Consider the following 20,255-nt stretch of genomic DNA (forward strand, 5'->3'; position numbering starts at 1 on the left):
ATCTCCGTCATATGTGGCTGGTAAGCTGCGGTCTCCATCTGTACCTCCGGCATCTGCTGCTGGTAAGACTGGCCACCAAACTGCACGTTCGATGTGCCAGCATCATCCCTTATCAACTTAGCAAAGTCTGCATAAAATCGTGGACTCACCAGCTGATCATCTAAATCCATAGTCATCGTCGGCGTCAACTCCGGCATCTGAGAGTAAGATCTGCTGGTGAATGTCTCCCCTCCAGCCTCAGTCGCTTCGATCCCACTAACTCCACCTCCGAACTGTGTAGCATTCGCAATTCTCCCACGTCTGGCATTAGACCGACGAACACGGTGATCGACCTCAGCTCTAGCCTCTCCGCCTGCATCATCCTCCTGCATCGCATCACGTAACCACCTCTACTCTCGACCGGTGTCCCTAGTACCAACACGACGGCGTCTCTCAACACGACGGTTGTCCGGCATATCAGGCAGCTGTGATCTGCGTGAGACCTGGGAGGATCCTCTCTGAAATGCCTCTGGAGGTATCTGGGTGCCTCTAGGATCCGCGAATGCAGCCCCCGGGCTAAGGAACCACTGAGCTTCGCGGTACCACCAATCTAGGTAATCAGCAGATGGGCCAGGATCTGCCACTCGCTCAATGAAAATGACTGCATCAAGTCGGTTCCCCCAGTGCTCATGCCATACCCGATAGTACTGGGGAAACCACCTATCCCCTCCCATACCGTCCTTAGCATGCAGCCAGTCTACGTTCAAAGCATCCTCGGGGATATGCTGTACTCCACCCAGCTGTGGAACAACCATGTCAACCTGATGCCACTCGATGACCGCAAAATATATCAAAGTAGTCACGGCTCGCCACATGCGACTATGCTCCTCTGTAAGTATCTCTGGATGGACCACGGCAAGTACATCAAGCGCGGAGTAGGGCTCCCATACAATCTGAAATTTCAGAACTCATTATACATTACAACAACAAGTATATATCTAGTCACGACTAGAGAGCAAACAAAAAATAAAACTCTAACTGCTATAAAACTTACATCACGAGCGGTCAATCGATCCAATGCAAGTCGATACCTAATGACCCTCTGCTCCTTTCCATCGTTAGGAGGTAAGTAGGCAGACCACCTAAATTTAAGTCATATGAGACACAAACTTAAAAAAAATCCGAAGAAATTTGTTAAACTTAAAAAAGCATAACCCATACCTGGATGCCAGCGGGAAAGAGAAAACCTCAAACCCGGCCGGCCTCAAAGACGGAAACCGCCAGAATATCCAACTCTGTAGCAACTGGAGCGGGCCTGCAAGATTAGTCATATTTCTGTTCGCTACCCGACACATGCATCGGTACAGCCACGCCAAAACGGCTGACCCCCAGCTATACCTCCCCATGTCATCAAGGTTTGCCACAAATGGCAACCACCGTATATGTACCCGGTTCGCACTCTTGTCCCCAAATAACTGAGTCGATAAAAGCATCATGATGTAGGCCCGTGCGTAGATGCGGACAGTCTCCTCGCTCGCATCTGGTGGTAGCACCCTAAACCTCTCGTGAAACCATGTAAAGTGTACTGTCATCTGCTTGACCTTATTCGGTGGAGGCCGCTCACCGAATAGGTCCTCAAACCACTCCCAAGTTGGTCGGCCACCCTCCATGTATTTCTCAAACTCACCAAGGCAACCACTCACAGCCTCCCCATCCACAGGCAGCCCTAGCTGAAATGCCATGTCCTGCAATGTCACTGTGCATTCTCCGAAAGGCATGTGGAACGTATGCGTCTCAAGACGCCACCTCTCAACGAACGCACTAACAAGTGGCTCATCCAACCAGAACCATTGGTTGTTTAGCTTTGCCAAATGGTACAATCCAGCCCTCTCTAAATACGGGATGATCCTTTCATGCATGGGCATATTCTGTTGTCGTCTCACACTATATATACACCCAGTGGGCTGCACAAAACAACAAAGAAAAACAGAGTTCAATTAAATTCTCCTATCCTTAAACAAATTCCCATATCTAACCGTATACAAATACCTTAAACCATCAACAAATTCTCCTATATAGTATTAAAAAAATTTCCTAGTCACGATAGGGAAAATAACAACACACATACTTTACTAAATAACATCCAGAAATTTTAAAATATTGTAAAACTTTAAAATTTAAAACTTCATATCATACAAATATCCTAAACAAACTATAATAATTCACTAACGTCAACTATCCCTTTCCCTAAACTAAACCAACACCATGTAGCATAACATTCATCGAAGGGATTTGAAATTCAGGTAACTAGGCATATTTATAACTTACCAAGAAAAACTCAAAATACTAAACCAAAATCAGTGAACTAACATCCTAGCATGCGAAGCTTAATTTCAAACTAGAGGGAATAATCTATAAATTCTAATTCGTCTACCTAACCTACCATTTTTCTGACTAACATATGCAAAGCCTAGAAAAAAATAAATGTTAACTAACCTCGTCATCAATAGAACCGGCAATATGCGCAACACCGTTCAATCGGTACAGGGTCCTGCCTGCCATGATAACTCGCCAGAAGTCGCCGCTGAGAAACCTCGGGCCCGCTCACAACTTGCTCTGACCTCTCTCTAGAATTTTCTCTCTCTAAAAAACTCCACAAACCATCTAAATGCATAATCCGCGGCTACAACCACGGTTTATATAGGCAAAGCATCACACGTAAACCGCTACTAGCAGTAGCGGTTTACACTCACACACATACGCACGTAAACCGCTGCTGACAGCAGCGGTTTACACTCACACACTCCCACACATAAACCGCGGCAGGTAGTAGCGGTTTATGCACACCTATAAACCGCTACTGCCAGTAGCGGTTTATATAAAATAGTGAAACAATACATTTGCGTATTGAATTTGGAAACAATGTATTTGCGTAATATTGAGACTCAAACAATTTAGATGCGTAAATTGCCCTTAATAATACATAGTTATATGATTTAATATGTTTAATTAAATTATTTTTAATTATTAATTTTTTACAAAGACAATTGTACCTGAGGTTTTAATATTCTGAAAACAAGTTAGCATTTATTAATTACTAGTAAAACATGTGTCCGTGATATTCGACAAAATTAAATCAAGTTTCATCGATTTCTCTATTATTTCTTTTTATTTTTCCCCCTTATGGTTTAGTTTGTAGAAACCTTTTTTTTCTCAAGTTGGAAAGGATCAATTGTAGCCTTTAATCTAATGATTATTCTCATTCTTTAAAGAAATATTTCGATGAATTTGAAATTTTATGAGATGCAAAAATCATCATATAACAATTTTTCCGTGACCCAACTAATAAGTAATGGTGTCAATGTCATAAGTAATAACTGATCACTTTGGATTTTTTTTCCTTAAAAAGTCTTTGAACCCTATCTTACGACATAGAGTATCGGAATTATTGGACTTGTCATCATTTATCGTGAATTTTATCTTAATAACTTTAATTTATTCGGCATATTGTGCATATTTTATTGGATTTCTCTAACCATTTATTAGTGGATGTAAATTTTTAGATGTTAAAAATTGTATTTATACACACACAAAAAAAAAAAAGAAAAATAAGGTATATACTTGGGTGGTTGTCAATAATGAATAATAAATCAACCTCTTTATAAAGCGGTACATGGACTAGAGTAAAACCTATCCTCATCGATAATAATTTTCCATTGTTAGTTCATTATTGATGACCACAATGAGGACCATGGGTCCAGTTTGTTTCAAGATTCTCGTTCAAGCCATATTTATGTTGTGGTTGACGATGTCGCAGTACTTGCATCATGCGAAGTATGTTTCTGCTGAATTTTGGTGCAAAGATAGTGAGAAGCTTGCACTCCTCGACTTCAAGTCAGGTATTAAACAATCATATATATATAGTTAGTAGTGTTGGTTATGCTACCTGTGTGTTAATGCATCTATCTATTATAAATTTATAATTTATAAAAAGACATTAAAGCAGTATTACAATGAATTCATATTTATATAAAAATTTTGTTGTCGCATGAAATTAGAGTCATTAAATTTAAAATAGACTAAATTCATATATACCAGCTTATTTACCTGTTTAAAAGGATAAATTTTATTTCTAAATTTGTATTCGTTAAAATTTCAGGTTAAATAGGTTGAACTCGATTAATAAAAAAAATAATAAATTAAACGGACGATTCATTTAATTTTTTTAATATTTTTTTTTTATAAAAGTAGTATTTTTTATCAATATTTTTTTATTCGAAATTCGATCCATTAACTAAGAAAATATTGTTTGTTAAAAGTTTTTGACTTAAAAGTAATATTTTTTATTAAAATATTTTTTAAAAATAAAATAAAAATGTAAATAGATGAATCTGTTTAACCTATCAGCTGACCATAAATATTTGAATTGAAAAATGATGACATATGAATAAAACGGATTTAAAGGAATGTCTATTTAACTCACAGACTTAAATGGTTCAGGGCTAAATGAATTGAGCTAGCCTATTTGACAGTCTTATCGTAAAATAATTTTACAAGTCCGTAATGCTAGGGAGACAAAAATAGTTATACCTTATTTAGTTAATTATTTCATTAATTATTACAATAACTAATAAAGACTAAATAAGATAAATTCTGGTTGTTTTGACTAAATAATTTTAGTTACCAAATATTTTTATTTATAAATATATCTAATTAGATCATGTTATATTATGTCAGCATAAATAATTACTTTTATATTGACCATATGAATTTATGATGCACGAACACTGACACTGACACGAACACGGAACACAACGCGACACGAAACACGTGAACACACAAATTTTAAAATTTTATAAGACACGGAGACACGACATATATATATATATATATATATATATATATATATAAAGTATTTTTTAGATAAATTACAATAAATTTTTAATATTTTATTGGTATTAAAATATAAAATAATTTTTTAACTGTTTTTAATATCTTCTTTTAACTATATATAAGTATTTAAAATATTTTTGTTTTAATAAATAATAATATATATCATTTCTAAATTTATTTTAAGAATACATGTTAAGAATAAGGCTAAACACGCTGGCACATGATGGTATTTAGGTGTGTTCAAATTTATTCAGAGAATAATTTTTTATTTTTTTATTAAGATAAGGTTGGACACGTCAGACACTCGTGACGAGTGTCGTGTTCGAAATAACCGACACACTGACACGACAACTCAACGAAGTGTCCATATTTCGTAGATATAAATGATAGTCACACATTAAAAATAAATTAAGCTATATAAATACATAATAAATAGTTTTGATAGCTAATTTTAACATGTAAATAGCATCTTTGTAAAATAATTTATGTTGATGGTTCAGCATATCAATATTAAACTACTTAATTAATCTTCTCAGTACACTTGAACATCAGGTTTAGTTGACGACTATGGTGTTCTGTCATCATGGGAAAGAAACGAAGATTGTTGCCATTGGAGAGGTGTTTTCTGCAACAACCTAACAGGCCATGTACAATACCTCGATCTTAGTGGTCTCTATGATAATCCTCTTGTTCCCAATATCGGTCTCGGATATACAGCTCGTCGCTTGAAGGGTCAGATCCACGCATCATTGTTGGAGTTGAAGCATTTGGTGTACTTCAATCTCAGCTATAACTATTTTCCCAACACCCATATTCCACAATTCTTTGGATCTCTCTCCAACTTGGAATCTCTTGATCTCTCACATTCTTATTTTAGTGGTCAAGTTCCACCACAACTTGGTTCTCTTTCAAAATTGTTGTACTTAAATCTTGAAGACAACAAGCTTAATGGTTCAATCCCTTACCAACTGGGAAACCTTTCTAGCTTGTTGTATCTTTCATTATGTTACAATGATTTTGAAGGAACAATACCTTCTGAGCTTGGAAAACTTTCAAGCTTGGAGCAGCTTTGCCTTGGAGGACACGCCACCTTTGGTGCTCTCACAGTTGATAATCGCGGAGGTCAATGGTTGTCCAATCTCACCTCCTTAATCGTTCTTGATTTAAGCGAGGTGATTAATCTAAACAACTCTTATATTTGGATGCAAATTATGGTTGGTAGTAACTTACCTCACCTTCAAGAACTCCGCTTAGAAAGTTGTTTCCTTTCTGATCACTATTTGACCAAGTTTATGTCAAATTTCAAATCCAATTCTTCTTCTTCTCTTCGAAGTCTTGATCTTAGTAACAACTACTTCGAGTCACCCATGATTTTCAAGTGGATATCCCAAGTCAACCCCAACCTTGTTATTCTAGATCTTTCTTTCAACTCCTTGAAGGGTCCAATACCAAGTGATTTTGGCACAGCAATGACATCACTGCAAGAACTTTACCTCACTGGTAACAGATTCACCAAGGGCAAGGATTTGAGATCCTTAGCAGATATATGCAGTTTGATGGAGTTAAGCTTGATGGAAAACAACTTAGATGAAGAACTTGCAACAATTCTTCAAAACTTGTCAGCTGGTAGTTGTTCTGGACACTCATCACTTTTTGTACTCCTCCTGAACATGAACCAAATAACCGGAGAATTTTCCGGCATTGCGACCAGTTTTCCGTCTTTGATACAACTGAGTCTTGCTGGAAACCGGTTAACCGGAAAGATCCCTGAAGACATCACATTGCCATCCAAGTTGGAGTCTTTGTCTATTGGATCAAACTTCTTAACAGGTGGAATTCCAAAGTCTTTTGGAGATGCATGTTTGAATTCTTTTGAGTCTAAATAATAACTCTCTGAATGAAGAGCTTCCTCTGATAGTTAACCACTTATCTGGAAGATGTGCTGGCAACTCGCTTCAAGAATTAGACCTGAGCACCAACCGAATCAACGGCACACTGCCTGACATGTCGAAATTGATTCCATTCTTGGAAGTGTTGAAGCTTAATGAAAACAATCTGAGAGGGACTATACAAGCAGATTATAGATTTCCATCTCAGCTAGCCACTCTGGAGTTGGATTCAAACTCTTTAGAAGGTGTGATCTCTGACTCTCATTTTGCAAACATGTCCAAGTTGAAGTACCTGAGTTTATCTGGCAACTCGTTGACTTTGATGTTTAGTCAAAATTGGGTGCCACCTTTTCAGTTAGAAGAAGGCATATTATTGAGATCTTGCAGATTAGGTCCAGCTTTTCCCAAATGGCTGCAGACACAAAATAGCTCTTTGATTGATATTTCCAACACTGGAATTTCAGATGTGGTTCCTAACTGGTTCTGGGAAAAATTGGCATTTCCAATGCCAATGGATGTGGATATTTCACTCAATAATCTCACAGGTAAAATTCCAAATTTACCTATATGGCCTAGCTATGTAGATACTTTAAATCTTGCTTCAAATCAATTTGAAGGTTCAATTCCACCATTTCTAAGTGGGGCTTATATTCTTGACCTATCCAGTAATATGTTTTCAGAGTCTAGGCTGTTCTTTTGTGCTTATAATAATGCTACAATTGGCATGCCAATAAGCATGTTGAGCCTTTCAAACAATACTCTATCTGGCTCCATTCCCAATTGTTTGAGTCATTTCAAGTCATTAGTGTATCTAGATTTGAGTCATAATAAGTTCAAAGGAAAGATTCCAACTTCAATAGGATCTCTTCTTAATCTTGGAATCTTGATATTGAGAAACAATAGCATAACTGGGAAGGTTCCTTTGTCTTTGAGGAGTTGCACAAACCTAATGAGGCTTGATTTGAGTGAAAACAAATTATCAGGACCTATTCCTTCTTGGATTGAGAGTTTACACAAGACATTAACAATGGTAAGCTTAAGCAGCAATCACTTCCATGGAAGTTTACCATTAAATCTTTGCCATCTAACAAACCTTCATCTGTTAGATCTCTCTTTGAACAATCTTTCTGGACAAATTCCCATCTGCTTCAAGAATTTTACTACATTGGCTCAAATTAGTACCCCAATAAATGATTACCTTCGATTCCAAGTCAATATCGGTGGAGATATCATTTTCAGAAGTGTGAACTATATGGCAATTTTGATGTGGAAAGGTGCACAACGAATCTTCATAGAGAAACATTTATTCTTGAAAAGCATTGATCTCTCTAGTAGTCAATTATCTGGGCAAATTCCAACAGAACTAGCTGAATTATTCGGCTTAGTTTCGTTGAATTTGTCGAGGAACAGCTTGACAGGAACAATTCCTTCAATGATTGGAAGGCTAACATCTCTGGAGTTTCTTGACTTGTCAAGAAACCAACTCTCTGGTTCCATTCCCTCTAGTCTCACTCAAATCTACCGGCTCACCATGTTAGATTTATCACATAACCATCTAGCCGGAGTGATTCCAACTAGCACACAGTTGCAGAGTTTCAATGCTTCAAGCTATGAAGATAATCTTGATCTTTGTGGACCTCCACTTCCAAAACTGTGCAAGGAAGTAGTGAAACCTCCATTGCCACCACCACAAGATGAGGATGCCTCAGTTTTGTCCCTTGGATTTTACATAAGTATGGCACTTGGATTTGCTACTGGATTTTGGGGAATCTTTGGCTCCATGCTGGTCAATCGCCGTTGGCGCCATGCATATTTCAGGTTCTTGAATACTTTAATGGACCACATTTATGTCACCATAGCAGTCAAATTTGTCAAGTTCAAAAGGAGACTCAGAGGTTTGCAGGTAATATATTTTATAAAAACTCAGTCATTAAATCGACTACTATGTATAATTATGCGTCTTAATTTTATATTTTATATGTAATTTTACTATGGAGACTTAACTAATTTCTTATTTGTTTCTTCTCTTTTTCAGTCTTAGTTGGGAACGCTTAAACATGTTATTCTCCTGTGCAATGCATGTTTTCTAAGCTTGAAGCTAGGCTATGATGACTGATGAGGGCTACATTAGATCTTGTAATGTATTATGTAACTTCAATTTTTCATGTACTTTCATTTTTCTTAGTTTGTTGGAAATTAAACTTGTGTTTTGTAATAAATAAAGTCTTAGACTATATATATGTAATTTAGACGCTAGAAGTGTTAAAACTGTAATAGAACTCTCAACAATGCAGCAACAATAAATGAAAGATTTCTGAGTTGGGAGAGAAAGAAACCGAAAGTGGTGTTGGTTGAGTCAGTAGCATACACCAGAAGCATTAAGTTTAACAAAAGAATAATATGCATATAAACAGAGTTTAGAATTAGTAAAAATTAATGATGAATAATACCTCAACTTAATTATAAATTGCTCTAAAAAGTATGGTATTTGATTAGCTTGACTCTCGTGATTATAAACATCCTTTCAGCATTTTTCTTAGTTCATGTTAGCATTCACCTAAATATTTCATTAAAAAGAAAGATTTGAAGTTTTATGAATCCAAGAAAAATTGACATAAATCATTCATTCAACAAATTCTAAGCAATGGAGTATAAATTCTACTATCTGAAAATTCTGTCCATATATGATATCATACAATGCAATGCATACCTAAAAGAGGGTTTGATGTAGATTAATCCTACTTCCCAAAAATCCATTGCATCTTCCAAACCACTCATGATAGTAGAATCCCCCTAATTTAACTAGTCCTAGATTTGTTTTGTAAACAATCCAAAGTCCAAACAATAAATTTAGAACCCCTCCCCTAAAGCCTTGATGCATCATGATTTCTACGTATCCTTTGGAATTGGAGGATATATAATCTGCCCTTAAAGCTAATGTGAACTTAGCTTATGATCTATGAACTGTGGGAAACTTGGGCACACTTTGAATTCTCTGAAGGACTCCTCTCCCTTGTTAATGGTAAATATTTGAATCATTTCATAGTGCAAAATACTCAGTTCTGAAAATATAAAGACGGGTGATAACAAGAAAGGAGATGTTCAGTTATATAATCACTTGGCATACCAAGCCTTCAATTTTCATAAGGCTGCAAAAGTTGGTCCAGTTGTTCCTTCAGCTGTGATCGCTCCTGCGCAAGTGATTGGAGATTTTGTAATTGTTTCAACTCTACAGCATGAAGTTGTTTGGTTCGAGCTTCAAGATTAATTTTTTCTTTTGACAAAGATAGAACTTCTTTGTCAAGCAGTTGTTTCCTGTGTTTAAGTTTTTGAAAAGGACTTTCCATTCTGTTCGATCTCAGCAAGTTCTTTTAGGAGAGCTTCCTTTTTTTCTTTAATTGGCACCCACTTTGATATCATTCTCTTTGACATCACAACCTTCCTCCGGGATGTTAGCATCCACTAATACTCCATTTACCACAATCTTGGATACATCCATATCAACCACGTTAACCTCCGGCGCAAGAGCCTTAATTTGACTTATAGCACGATCAAACCCTTTCCGAAACATCTCACCCACCTTTAGAGTTAATGCCTCAATCTTCTCATCTCGTCCCTTCAATTGAGACTGCAAAGTAGTTATCTGTTTTACCATTTCCTCTGACTCTTTTTCCTTCGCCTTCAAAGCCTCGGTCATGTCCTTCATACCCAATTCTCTACCCTTATCCTTCAATTGAGAAACCTCCACGTACTTCTCAAGACCTACAGCAGCTGACTCTGGCTTTCTTCTCTTTAAACTAATCTCCTTAGATTGAGCAACCTCGACCACATCATCTTTATCACCTTCTGTGGAAGGGTCGTCCTTCCCGGATGCCCTGTTCGCCAGAGATGCCGAAGTCAGGGTGAGAGCTTTCTCACCTAGCAATATAAATCAAACAACCATGAGAACATAAGCACAAAAAAACAAACAAACAAACAAACAAACACTACACCCTATCAATCTTATTACCTATATGATCCTCCACGGCATCCCTGTCTATGTCCGACATTCCCTTGCTGAGCGAGAAAAGAAAGGAGGTGCAGAGCACGTCAAGACGGCGGTCCTCTAAGTAAGGCAAGGGCAACATCCCGTAGACTTGATTCACGAGTACATGCACAGATAAGAACCTTTGCTCCTCCTCTTGTACCAACCCTAATTCAACTATTAAAATGCAAAGGGCTGGATCTCGAATGCTTTCTGCAAGACCACCGATGAGAACGCATACTTTGCTGTTGCCAAGGTCAACCAAGTTCATTTCTGTGCACGTACCCTTAAAGTAGGATGGTTGGATCGCCTCACACAACTCATCAAGGACTTGATGGCGACGAACACGATAATCTTGATTATCCACCAGCAAAGCGTGTATTGAATATTTCACACGAGATCCTTTGGGAATACACTCCAACTTCCATGTCAGCACCACACTGCAATTGCCTACATCCTCAAGGGACGACACCAGCACAAGGGGTGGGTGAAAATGACGATCAGAGAAAGAAAATGCGCGCTCCGGTTTATGCCACGTGGCAGTTCGGGGGTCGTAGGCACAGTCAATGCGTGGTGCGGACAAGGAATGGAAGAAGAGCTTATCTTTCAGCACGAAAGGCCAAGGCCAAGAAGGATGAAGATCAGAGAGTGCAGTTGGAGGAATGGACAAGGAATGCCATTTCCCAGAACGGGAACGTAAAATCCATAACCCCGTCCGACTTTCTCCCGGTGCATCATGCACCAACAAGTAAACGTCATCTTGAATGTTTGCAATGTAATTGTGGTGGCCGGTCGGTAGCGGAGGGATTGCGCCCGTCGCTACTGCCTCAGATATGTCCAACGTGTCGCCGCCGACATAGGAGATTTGGTAGATCCTGGTGCCAGAATCGCTTGGACCACCGAGTAAGAAAAGTTTCGAGTCGAAGATAAAGGGATACAACAAGCTGTTCTCTGGAAGCTCCAACTGGAAATCAAAGGGAGCCGGCTCAAGATGGGATTTCCAATCCCTAACCTCATTCTTCCCCAATTTTTCTAACTTTTCAATGCGTATGCCAAAGATTTTTTGGTCTGTGATCATCCACAGGCATGATGCTGTTTCCGCCGACTCCATCATCAACAATATGAACACAGAGAAGAAAGGATTTATTTGTTTGTTATATAGAAGGCAGACATAAGCTAGGGTTTCGGACTTTCAGTTATAGAAGATTGGATTTCCTCACCGAGCCAATCCTTTGTTCAAGATATGTCCAAAAAAAATTAAGATAAATCTAACTCAAATTATAAACATCCTTTCAGCATTTTCCTTAGTTCATGTTAGCATTCACCTAAATATTTCATTACAAGAAAAGATGAGAAGTTTTATGAATCCAAGAAAAACTGACATAAATCATCCATTCAACAAATTTCTAAGCAATGCAGTATATATTCTACTGTCTGAAAATTCTGTCCATATATGATATCATACAATGCAATGCATACCTAAAAGAGGGTCTGATGTAGATTAATCCTACTTCCCAAAAATCCATTGCATCTTCCAAACCACTCATGACAGTAGAATCCCCTAATTCAACTAGTCCTAGATTTGTTTTGTAAACAATCCAAACAATAAATTTAGAACCCCTTCCCTAAAACCTTGATGCATCATGATTTCTACATATCCTTTGGAACTGGAGGATACATAATCTGCCCTTAAAGCTAATGTGATCTTAGCTTATGATCTATGAACTGTGGGAAACTCGGGCACACTTTGAATTCTCTGAAGCACTCCTCTCCCTTGTTAAGGTATATATCCCTTAAGATCAATGTTTACAAAGTCCACAAAATAAACCAGCTTTTGCACACACTTTAAAGGAAGTAAGTGAGTTGCTGCTTCTTCCTTGAACCTCCTTCTCCATATAATTCATTCCATTGTTTCAGCTCATTCATAACCGTTCCTTCGGATGCAAAACTAGCAGCCACCTGCATCGAAACGGATATTATTCATAAACTTATGTCCATGAAAGAAGACATATTCCAAAACTCTAAGTAGCAGGTTACAATGGTTTAATCGGTTCGCCATTTACCTGACTCTTTGCCTGTCTCATGTCTTCCATGTTTAAAGACCTCAGAGTAATTTGATGATCTTCTTTATTCTCTGATGTATCTTCAGAGCTTTGGCCTTCTGTCTCTTTTTTCTTCTTTTCCTGATACAATATATATGCATTGATATTAGTTACCTCTTCAGCTCATAAGTCATAACAATTTTCTGCATGAGATTAAAGATGTTACCATATCCTTCTTTCTCTCCTGCTGTAACAACTCCCTAACAGGTCGATAAGCCGCGGTGATGCACAAATTCTGTTCAAACAAATTAATCTCAGCATCAAGTCACCATAGATAGAAGTAGTAAATCATAATAACCATAAGAAATTAACCTTAAGATCACTTCCAGTATATCCTTCTGTCATGGCTGCAAGCTCTTTGAAGTCTAAGTTTTCGTGTTTTTCCTTAGCTAGGAGAGTTTTCAGGATCATTTCTCTGTTCTCAACAGATGGAAGACCAACCATAATCCTGAACAACATTAATAGATGATTCAAGATCAAGTGTCCACTGATATTGATACTAGATGATTCAACCATTGGAAGCAAAGTTTCTAAAAATGTGAAAAATGTACCTGCGCTCGAATCGTCTTATAATTGCTTCATCAAGATCAAATGGCCTGTTAGTTGCAGCAAGAACCAGAATTTGTTCACCAGGTCTAGTTAATAGTCCATCCCAATGTGTCATGAACTCATTCTTGATCTTCCTCATGGCTTCATGCTCTCCAACTCGAGTGCGCTGTCCAAGCATGCTGTCAACTTCATCAACAAAGATGATAGTAGGGGCAACCTTTGCAGCCAGAGTGAACAAAGCTCTAACATTCTTTTCATCTTCTCCAAACCACTTTGAAGTGATGGTGGACATTGATACATTGATGAAACTTGCTCCGGCTTCATTCGCAATTGCCTTTGCCAGCATTGTCTTTCCAGTCCCAGGAGGTCCAAAAAGCAATATGCCTCTACATGGCTTCAGAAGTCCACCTTTGAAGAGGTCTGGTCTTCTAAGAGGAAGCATGACCAGTTCTTGAAGTGATTCTTTGATCTCATCCAATGAACCAATATCTGCAAAAGTAACTCCTATCTCATTTGCAGGGATAACTTCTGGTCGAATGCGCTTTTCAAACTCGTTGTCAGGAACTTCCTGCAAGCATATAATTACTTTTAAGATAACCAAATTCTGATATCAAGTAGTATCAACTTGAAAGCTTGGGAAGCCAAGACTGATAAAAAAAATTATCTTACTGCTTTTACAGCAGCAGTATTTTCGCCATCTTTCTTTGTTACAGGGATAGATGTTTCGTTCTTGTTTTCAGGTGCCTGGCCATCACACCGAACATTTGCTCCGGCAATGCCATCAGCATTTTCCTAACATTAAAGAAAACATATGAATAGATGAACATTGAATAGATAATAAGCATTCTTAATCATATTTTCCTCACTTTTCTGATATTCCTATGCTGTAACAGATAAAATAGTGTTAGAGATACCTTGTTTGAATCATTAGTCTTCAAATTCCCACTACTCTTGCCTTCTTGGAACAGGCTCAGTCCATGGGACAAACTGCACCATGCAAGATATCTAACTAAAAATCTGTCTCTTTAATCATTTGCTTAAAAACCTTAAAGATTTCATAGAACAGAACATACCTGTTGGCTGATATAACTAGCTTTCCATTTCGGTATTCGGGATCCTTGGTATTCATCAAATGGTAAGATATTGCAGATACCACAATTTCTTCAATGTAAGTACTGAGTACCATAGTGTCTGCATGGCATATTGATGACAAGTCATAACAATCGATGTCATTCGCCGCGAGTACTTCTGTGATGTGGTTTTTGTTATCTTGGAACTGAATCATTCTCATGTCCTCTTCCAGTTGAGATTTCCAGTTGCAAAGATGAGTTGCATCTTCAGGAGGATTTATGTCAATGTTGTATGGGAACACCATAGTGAGTCTTTCATCAATTTCTTTGCATTCATCTTCTGTATCTATTAAATGTGAAGCAAGTACTATCACAGATCCTGAAAGCTTCTTTATCATTTTATGTAACAAGTTGTATAACCTTGATGATTGTAGAACAAGCCTCTCAACATCTCTGATATATAAAATGATGGGACCAGTTTCTGAGACAGAAACCAAGACCTGCACAAAGAAAATGTTCTTAGAACTTGTTTTTGAAATCTATATACCAAAGGTGGTTGTTATCAAATATGAGATGATAATATAAGTTTAAAGAAATCAAATCACCTTGTAAAGTGACTGAACAAATAGCTTTTCATTGAAACACAAGCTACTCGTGCGCTTTAAAGGAGCTGCAAAAGAAAATCTGAAATAGTAAGCATAATATTGCAACACATTGAAATTCAGCACATCAAAAAGAGTATGATTGAATTTGAAGTATAACCTGGACTTGCTACACCACAATGAGAAGCAGCACTACTTATATCAGATTCAGCAGAGCCATTCCTACGAAGTTTTGAAACATTTTTCGAACTTTCAGCACCGACACTTTGTTGATGTAAAGTACCTATAAGATCAAAAGATAGTTATAAAATGAAATTAGCAATTAATATCTAGGACAAGGTCAATTACAAAAGGATATCAATCAATGAAATTCTAGTAAATTTTGTCTAGAAAATTTGAGCTTGGCTTTCTCCAGTACCTGTAGTTTCAGCAGTTGAAGGGAGGATTGAAAGGGAACCAAACAAACCGGACATTCGCTCGAAAGTCATCTCTGATATGGACTTCTTCAAACAACAAAGAAATGGTTACATTTTACTACTGAGAATCAAAATGAAAGTAACCTAAGAATCTGCATTTAATTGAATTAAAGAATGATAAATCTTACCGGTTCTTTTCTTGGACATCCATATTTGCTCTGCATCTGTACAAGGGAAAACATGGCAGGTATGACTATGTATTTGAATATCACCATTCAAAGCAAAACAAAGTTAAGAAAAGAAAAAAGTGCATAATTACCTTCACTGAGAAGTCATTAATATCTAGCAACAGCAACTTCGATTCGAAGCTATGTGCCAAAGCCCTGGCAAGCATTTGCTGGTATAGCTCTTCAAACATTCAATGTAAATGTAGTTAGTAAAAGAGAACTAAAAGCCAAATTTGTTTTCAGGACAAGATTAATTACTTGCATTTTATATACCTCCAGGACCAGATAGCAAAATAGCTCTACTTGCTGGAGAAAGGTTCCTGGTGTGCTTGGAAAAATCAAGATGCTTCAAATGAACATGTGCAGCACTTGTCAACAACACTCGAGTTTTTTCGCTGCGATTATCCACATTATATGGAAACATGAGTGTTATTTATTCATCATAACTTATCCATAAATAAAAAAATAGTTATCAATATAAAATTGTTGCATAGTTAGACCAAACACTAGATGATTGAACCATATTTCAAGAAACAATGCTGTTTCAAAGTATGTTTATAACTTGATAACTAATTGGAACATGATGATTGAGTTTAACTAGATTCCAATTATTGAAATATAAATTGAAAAGAAAAAGAAGCAAGAATCTCTCGTTCAAGTTCAATTGACCTTTTTTATTGTTAATATTTCAATCTTGAAGAATCAGTCTCATATTCTTATATATTAAAACTGCTGAACCGAAGTTACATAAAATCTAACTGACTTATTAATTAGATCACATAAGATCACAAGAGCATGTTAAAATAAATTATGAAGACTTCAATTGAGTATGGAGTACATAAAATTGACTTATTATTTTGTACATCTTGTGAGGTTGTAATTATCTTTACCTAACTTCTAAGCTATTAATACATCTACCAGTGTCCAAAACCCAACAATGGTGAGAATCTTATGCAATTGGCAACCTTCTCATCAAGGAAAGATTATCAGAGAACTAACATCATCTATAACAAAACTACATAAATAGTATTGGAGATCCAAATAAGCTATCATTTCATCACTCTTCTCTTGTAGCTTTGCAGTTCTTGATCCAAAAGATGCTCTCTCAATTCACTCCTAAAAAGCCAAAAGAACTAAACCAATATATAACCATAGAAATTTTGGGATTGACAAAGAGGCACAAGTGAACTCAACAAAAACAACAACAAAATCTGAGAAAATACCATAGATATAAGGAGAAGACAAGAACACATCATTGAATCCACATACATGAAGATTCAGAGAAGATTCCAACAAAACATAGAAAGTCAACTAGGCACAGATCCATGTCTAAAACATGTTTGACGACCAGGGCTTATTATACTAATATAAATTCAACTCATACACACAACCCAAAAAGATAGATATCCAAAGCATAAAACTTTTTCACTTAAACCAATATCATTATATTATTATTATAATAAATGAATAGGAATCCGAAACCAATCACCTTAAGTAATAAGGGAAGTCATCAAATGTGATTCTGCTGTCTCTGCCATCAAGCAGAAGCTTCTTGAGCTCAAGAACAATGAGGTCCCCAGAAATCTCATCATAATCAAGCTTGCTTCCACCAACCCATTTCTGAACAGCTTGTCCTGTACTCAACCCAAGACCCACTCCCAACCCAACACCAACACTCAATGCTGACAACAGAACATGCTTCTGCTCCATCACCACCAAACACCAAAAAGCTTTCTCCTTTACCACAAAAAATGAAACTTTTCACCAAAGGGTATTTAGGGAAAGAACAAAATGTGAAGCAGCAGAAGCACCGATGTTCATGAAAAGAGTACTTCAGGTGTTGTTGATTCAGAAACAGAACAGAGAGGATTGAAAATGGAGGTTGAAGTGTTTGAAGTTTGAACTCAACAAAGAACAACCTCTGTGTTCCTCCTAAGACAACGTTGTTCTCTGAAGAGAAAATTTTTACAAGGCAATGATTCTTCTCTTTCTCTTTCCCTCTTTCTGTGTCTCTTTCCTTCCCTCAGTGTTCTATATATAGCATGCCATAACTAATGGACGTAAAATGCTTTCCATGAACAAAAAAATGAAGAAAGGAAATAAGAAAAAAATTTGGTTTTTTAATTATTTTTACTTTATTGTTGTTTATTATGCTTCTTTTTTAACATAGTGGTGAGGTGAGTGGTGGCACCAAATCAGGGTTCTCTCTCTCACACACACTCTCCATTGTTTTGTTAACTTTTTTTTAAAAAATTATTTGCTTATTTGGAAACCTTTTTTAAAAGACATGTTTTGTGGATTAATTTATACACATGCTTGTGACACTCTTTAATTTAGATGTGGGAGGGGGAATGGTATAGACGCAGATATAGAGTGTAATGGGTATTTTACATAATTGTAATATTAGGAGTAAAAATTGAATCGTCTGATTTTTTAGTACACAAATCGGATTTTTTGTTTTGTGTTTAAAAAATTAAAAAATTTGGAGCACTCAATACTTCAAATTTTTTAATTTTTTAAGCACAAAACGGAAGGTTCGATTACCTTCACCAAAATTTAAATTTTTTCTTTTACACTAACTAAATTGTCGGATTAGTAAGCTTAATTTTTTTATCCCTGTTTCAAACAAAATTATTCCCACATTCATGTCTAACACCTACATTTTTTCACAATAATACACAACACATATACTTCTCATATCCAAAAACATGACTCTGCTTGTGACTAGTGAGTTGGTAATGATATGATATCTCATTACTTTATTCTTTTCTTAATATATGTGCCAAAACAAGAAAATATACATATTAAGAAAACAAAAAAATTGGTAACTAGTAATAAAAAAATTTAAAATTATATGAAGAAATAGAATTAGTTTTATATGAAAATACAAATGGGATAGATGTTATGATTGTAAGTGTGGAAGATAAAAAAAAAATGGTTAGAATTTGTGTTATTTAATTTTTATTAATTATTAAATAAAGTAAATTTTGACTATTTTTTATTAATATTTTTTTATTATTAAATATTTTCGTATAATAAATTAGGCCCACATAAATTACAAAACAAAGAAAAATGGCAAGTTTATAAAATAAAAGAATCATTAACTCAACGTCTTAAGATTTTTAGTTAGATGTAACATTTTATATTAGTCACATTAATTATATATATATATATATATATATATATATATAGTAAAAGGTGTTCATAAATCAGTCGAGTTTAAGTAGATTCAAATACAATTCTAAAACAATATGTTATATCAAAATAAATTATTTTAAATATATATTTTTATTATAAAAGACAATTTTAGAGTCAGGTGGAATGATCCAAAACATAATTTAAATCTAACCTAAAAATAACGCGAAATAAAAATAATAAATTCGAATTCGATCAATTATATATCTCAATTAGGTCCGTGCAAACCAAGTTTTGAATCGGTTCGGTTCTTGAGGGCTCCTATATATTGTCTACTAAATCTTTTTTTGAAAATCATTTTATTTAAGAAAATTATAGGTAGATAATAAAAATATTAAACAATATGAACAATAAATATATTAGATGTTTATTTTATTAGGTGTACGAATAATTATTTTAATATTAAAATTTATATAATTAATTTAGAGGTGTAATATATTTTTATTTGATAATTATTTATATTATTTAAGATGGTCATTATTTATTTAACACTCCTCTTTTATTTATAATACATTGTTGTTGTGCCCTTTGTTTTCTTTGGTGGAGTGTGTAATTTTTAATTCCTCAATAAATCAATGTAATGTAAAGTGGATGGATGAGAAACGGTATGGTATGGTTGGTGCTTGGCTTATTGTTTTTCTCTAATGGCATGAAAATGACAGCGCCATCCTTGCAGTTTTTATAAAGTTGTTAACAAATTAACCCTATCTTGTTACATTCCAATTTTTCATATTTTTCTCAATGCGGCATGCATGATTCTAGTAAGTTTTTTTTATATTTGATTCATATTGCATTCTACTGGGAAAGGTTAGATGCTGATTTTGTACCTATTTTAATTTGTTCTCAAAAGAAAGAAATATCCTATCAATTTGATCTCTAATAAAGAGTGGTTTATGAGTGTTAAAATTGGTAAAAAATTAATGTTGCATTCTTATAGAATTAAACTGAATAATTGATATTAGATTTTATTGAATACTAGTACTATAAGAATATAGACAAATAACAATGCATACCTGTTGAAAATGTATTCATTTGAATGAATGTTGGTATTCGAAAACATACTATATAATCGTCAAGAGAATTAGATTAAAACTCACCACCTTTAAATAAATATGAAAAAATCATGCCATTTAAACTACAGCTTGTGAATACTATACATCTTTTTTTATTTATAGTGAGTGAATATTAATTATTAAATCCTAAATCATAAAGGAATCTTCTATTTATCATTGGGCCTAAGACTCAATAATACATTGTAACATTCAAAATCAAAATAAATTCAATTACTTAAAACACTTTATTCAAATTT

At 35.6% G+C, this 20,255-nt stretch overlaps 4 protein-coding genes across 8 annotated transcripts; 2 read left to right on the plus strand and 2 right to left on the minus strand.

Annotated features, from left to right (window-relative positions):
• The first annotated feature begins 3,688 nt into the window (after window positions 1-3,688).
• Window positions 3,689-6,758, plus strand: LOC130983265 (receptor-like protein 43). Its single transcript, XM_057907476.1, has 2 exons — window positions 3,689-3,878; window positions 5,425-6,758. Exons 1-2 carry the CDS (start codon window positions 3,713-3,715, stop codon window positions 6,756-6,758), a joined length of 1,500 nt encoding a protein of 499 aa, XP_057763459.1. The 5' UTR covers window positions 3,689-3,712.
• A 118-nt stretch (window positions 6,759-6,876) lies between these two features.
• Window positions 6,877-9,050, plus strand: LOC130983263 (receptor-like protein EIX2). The gene is made up of 2 exons (XM_057907474.1): window positions 6,877-8,664; window positions 8,797-9,050. Exons 1-2 carry the CDS (start codon window positions 6,877-6,879, stop codon window positions 8,800-8,802), a joined length of 1,794 nt encoding a protein of 597 aa, XP_057763457.1. The 3' UTR covers window positions 8,803-9,050.
• Window positions 9,051-9,424: 374 nt separating this feature from the next.
• Window positions 9,425-11,900, minus strand: LOC130979946 (uncharacterized). The gene is made up of 2 exons (XM_057903512.1): window positions 10,771-11,900; window positions 9,425-10,679 (listed from the first exon to the last, which is right to left on the minus strand). Exons 1-2 carry the CDS (start codon window positions 11,897-11,899, stop codon window positions 10,156-10,158), a joined length of 1,653 nt encoding a protein of 550 aa, XP_057759495.1. The 5' UTR covers window position 11,900; the 3' UTR covers window positions 9,425-10,155.
• Window positions 11,901-12,177: 277 nt separating this feature from the next.
• Window positions 12,178-17,822, minus strand: LOC130979945 (uncharacterized). Of its 5 annotated transcripts, none has more exons than XM_057903508.1 (16): window positions 17,241-17,446; window positions 16,642-16,867; window positions 16,025-16,146; window positions 15,844-15,932; window positions 15,713-15,748; window positions 15,527-15,611; window positions 15,269-15,391; window positions 15,112-15,176; window positions 14,510-15,006; window positions 14,351-14,423; window positions 14,106-14,228; window positions 13,439-14,004; window positions 13,200-13,335; window positions 13,054-13,122; window positions 12,849-12,968; window positions 12,181-12,744 (listed from the first exon to the last, which is right to left on the minus strand). In XM_057903508.1, the coding sequence occupies exons 4-16, from the start codon at window positions 15,916-15,918 to the stop codon at window positions 12,631-12,633; spliced, it is 2,082 nt and encodes a 693-aa protein (XP_057759491.1). In that variant the 5' UTR covers window positions 15,919-15,932; window positions 16,025-16,146; window positions 16,642-16,867; window positions 17,241-17,446; the 3' UTR covers window positions 12,181-12,630. The 5 variants fall into 5 exon arrangements, with proteins under 5 accessions (XP_057759490.1, XP_057759489.1, XP_057759491.1 ...); XM_057903509.1 differs by lacking the exon at window positions 17,241-17,446 and adding an exon at window positions 16,975-17,102; XM_057903507.1 differs by lacking the exon at window positions 16,642-16,867 and having other exon boundaries at window positions 12,178-12,744; window positions 15,527-15,608; window positions 17,241-17,822.
• Between the last annotated feature and the right edge of the window lie 2,433 nt (window positions 17,823-20,255).

Source organism: Arachis stenosperma, chromosome 5 (assembly GCF_014773155.1).
Source record: "Arachis stenosperma cultivar V10309 chromosome 5, arast.V10309.gnm1.PFL2, whole genome shotgun sequence".
NCBI lineage: Eukaryota > Viridiplantae > Streptophyta > Magnoliopsida > Fabales > Fabaceae > Arachis > Arachis stenosperma.

Bases quoted from the DNA above. Each gene is read 5' to 3' on its own strand.
- LOC130983265 (XM_057907476.1), top strand. From the start codon at position 3,713: ATGACCACAATGAGGACCATGGGTCCAGTTTGTTTCAAGATTCTCGTT. The intron at 3,879-5,424 runs GTATTAAACAAT...CTTGAACATCAG, and splicing joins ACTCCTCGACTTCAAGTCAG to GTTTAGTTGACGACTATGGT.
- LOC130983263 (XM_057907474.1), top strand. From the start codon at position 6,877: ATGTCGAAATTGATTCCATTCTTGGAAGTGTTGAAGCTTAATGAAAAC.
- LOC130979946 (XM_057903512.1), bottom strand. From the start codon at position 11,899: ATGATGGAGTCGGCGGAAACAGCATCATGCCTGTGGATGATCACAGAC. The intron at 10,680-10,770 runs GTAATAAGATTG...TTATATTGCTAG, and splicing joins TGCCGTGGAGGATCATATAG to GTGAGAAAGCTCTCACCCTG.
- LOC130979945 (XM_057903506.1), bottom strand. From the start codon at position 17,461: ATGGAGCAGAAGCATGTTCTGTTGTCAGCATTGAGTGTTGGTGTTGGG. The intron at 15,392-15,526 runs GTACTGGAGAAA...TTGATCTTATAG, and splicing joins TTCAACTGCTGAAACTACAG to GTACTTTACATCAACAAAGT. The intron at 14,424-14,509 runs GTATGTTCTGTT...TGCATGGTGCAG, and splicing joins CTAGTTATATCAGCCAACAG to TTTGTCCCATGGACTGAGCC.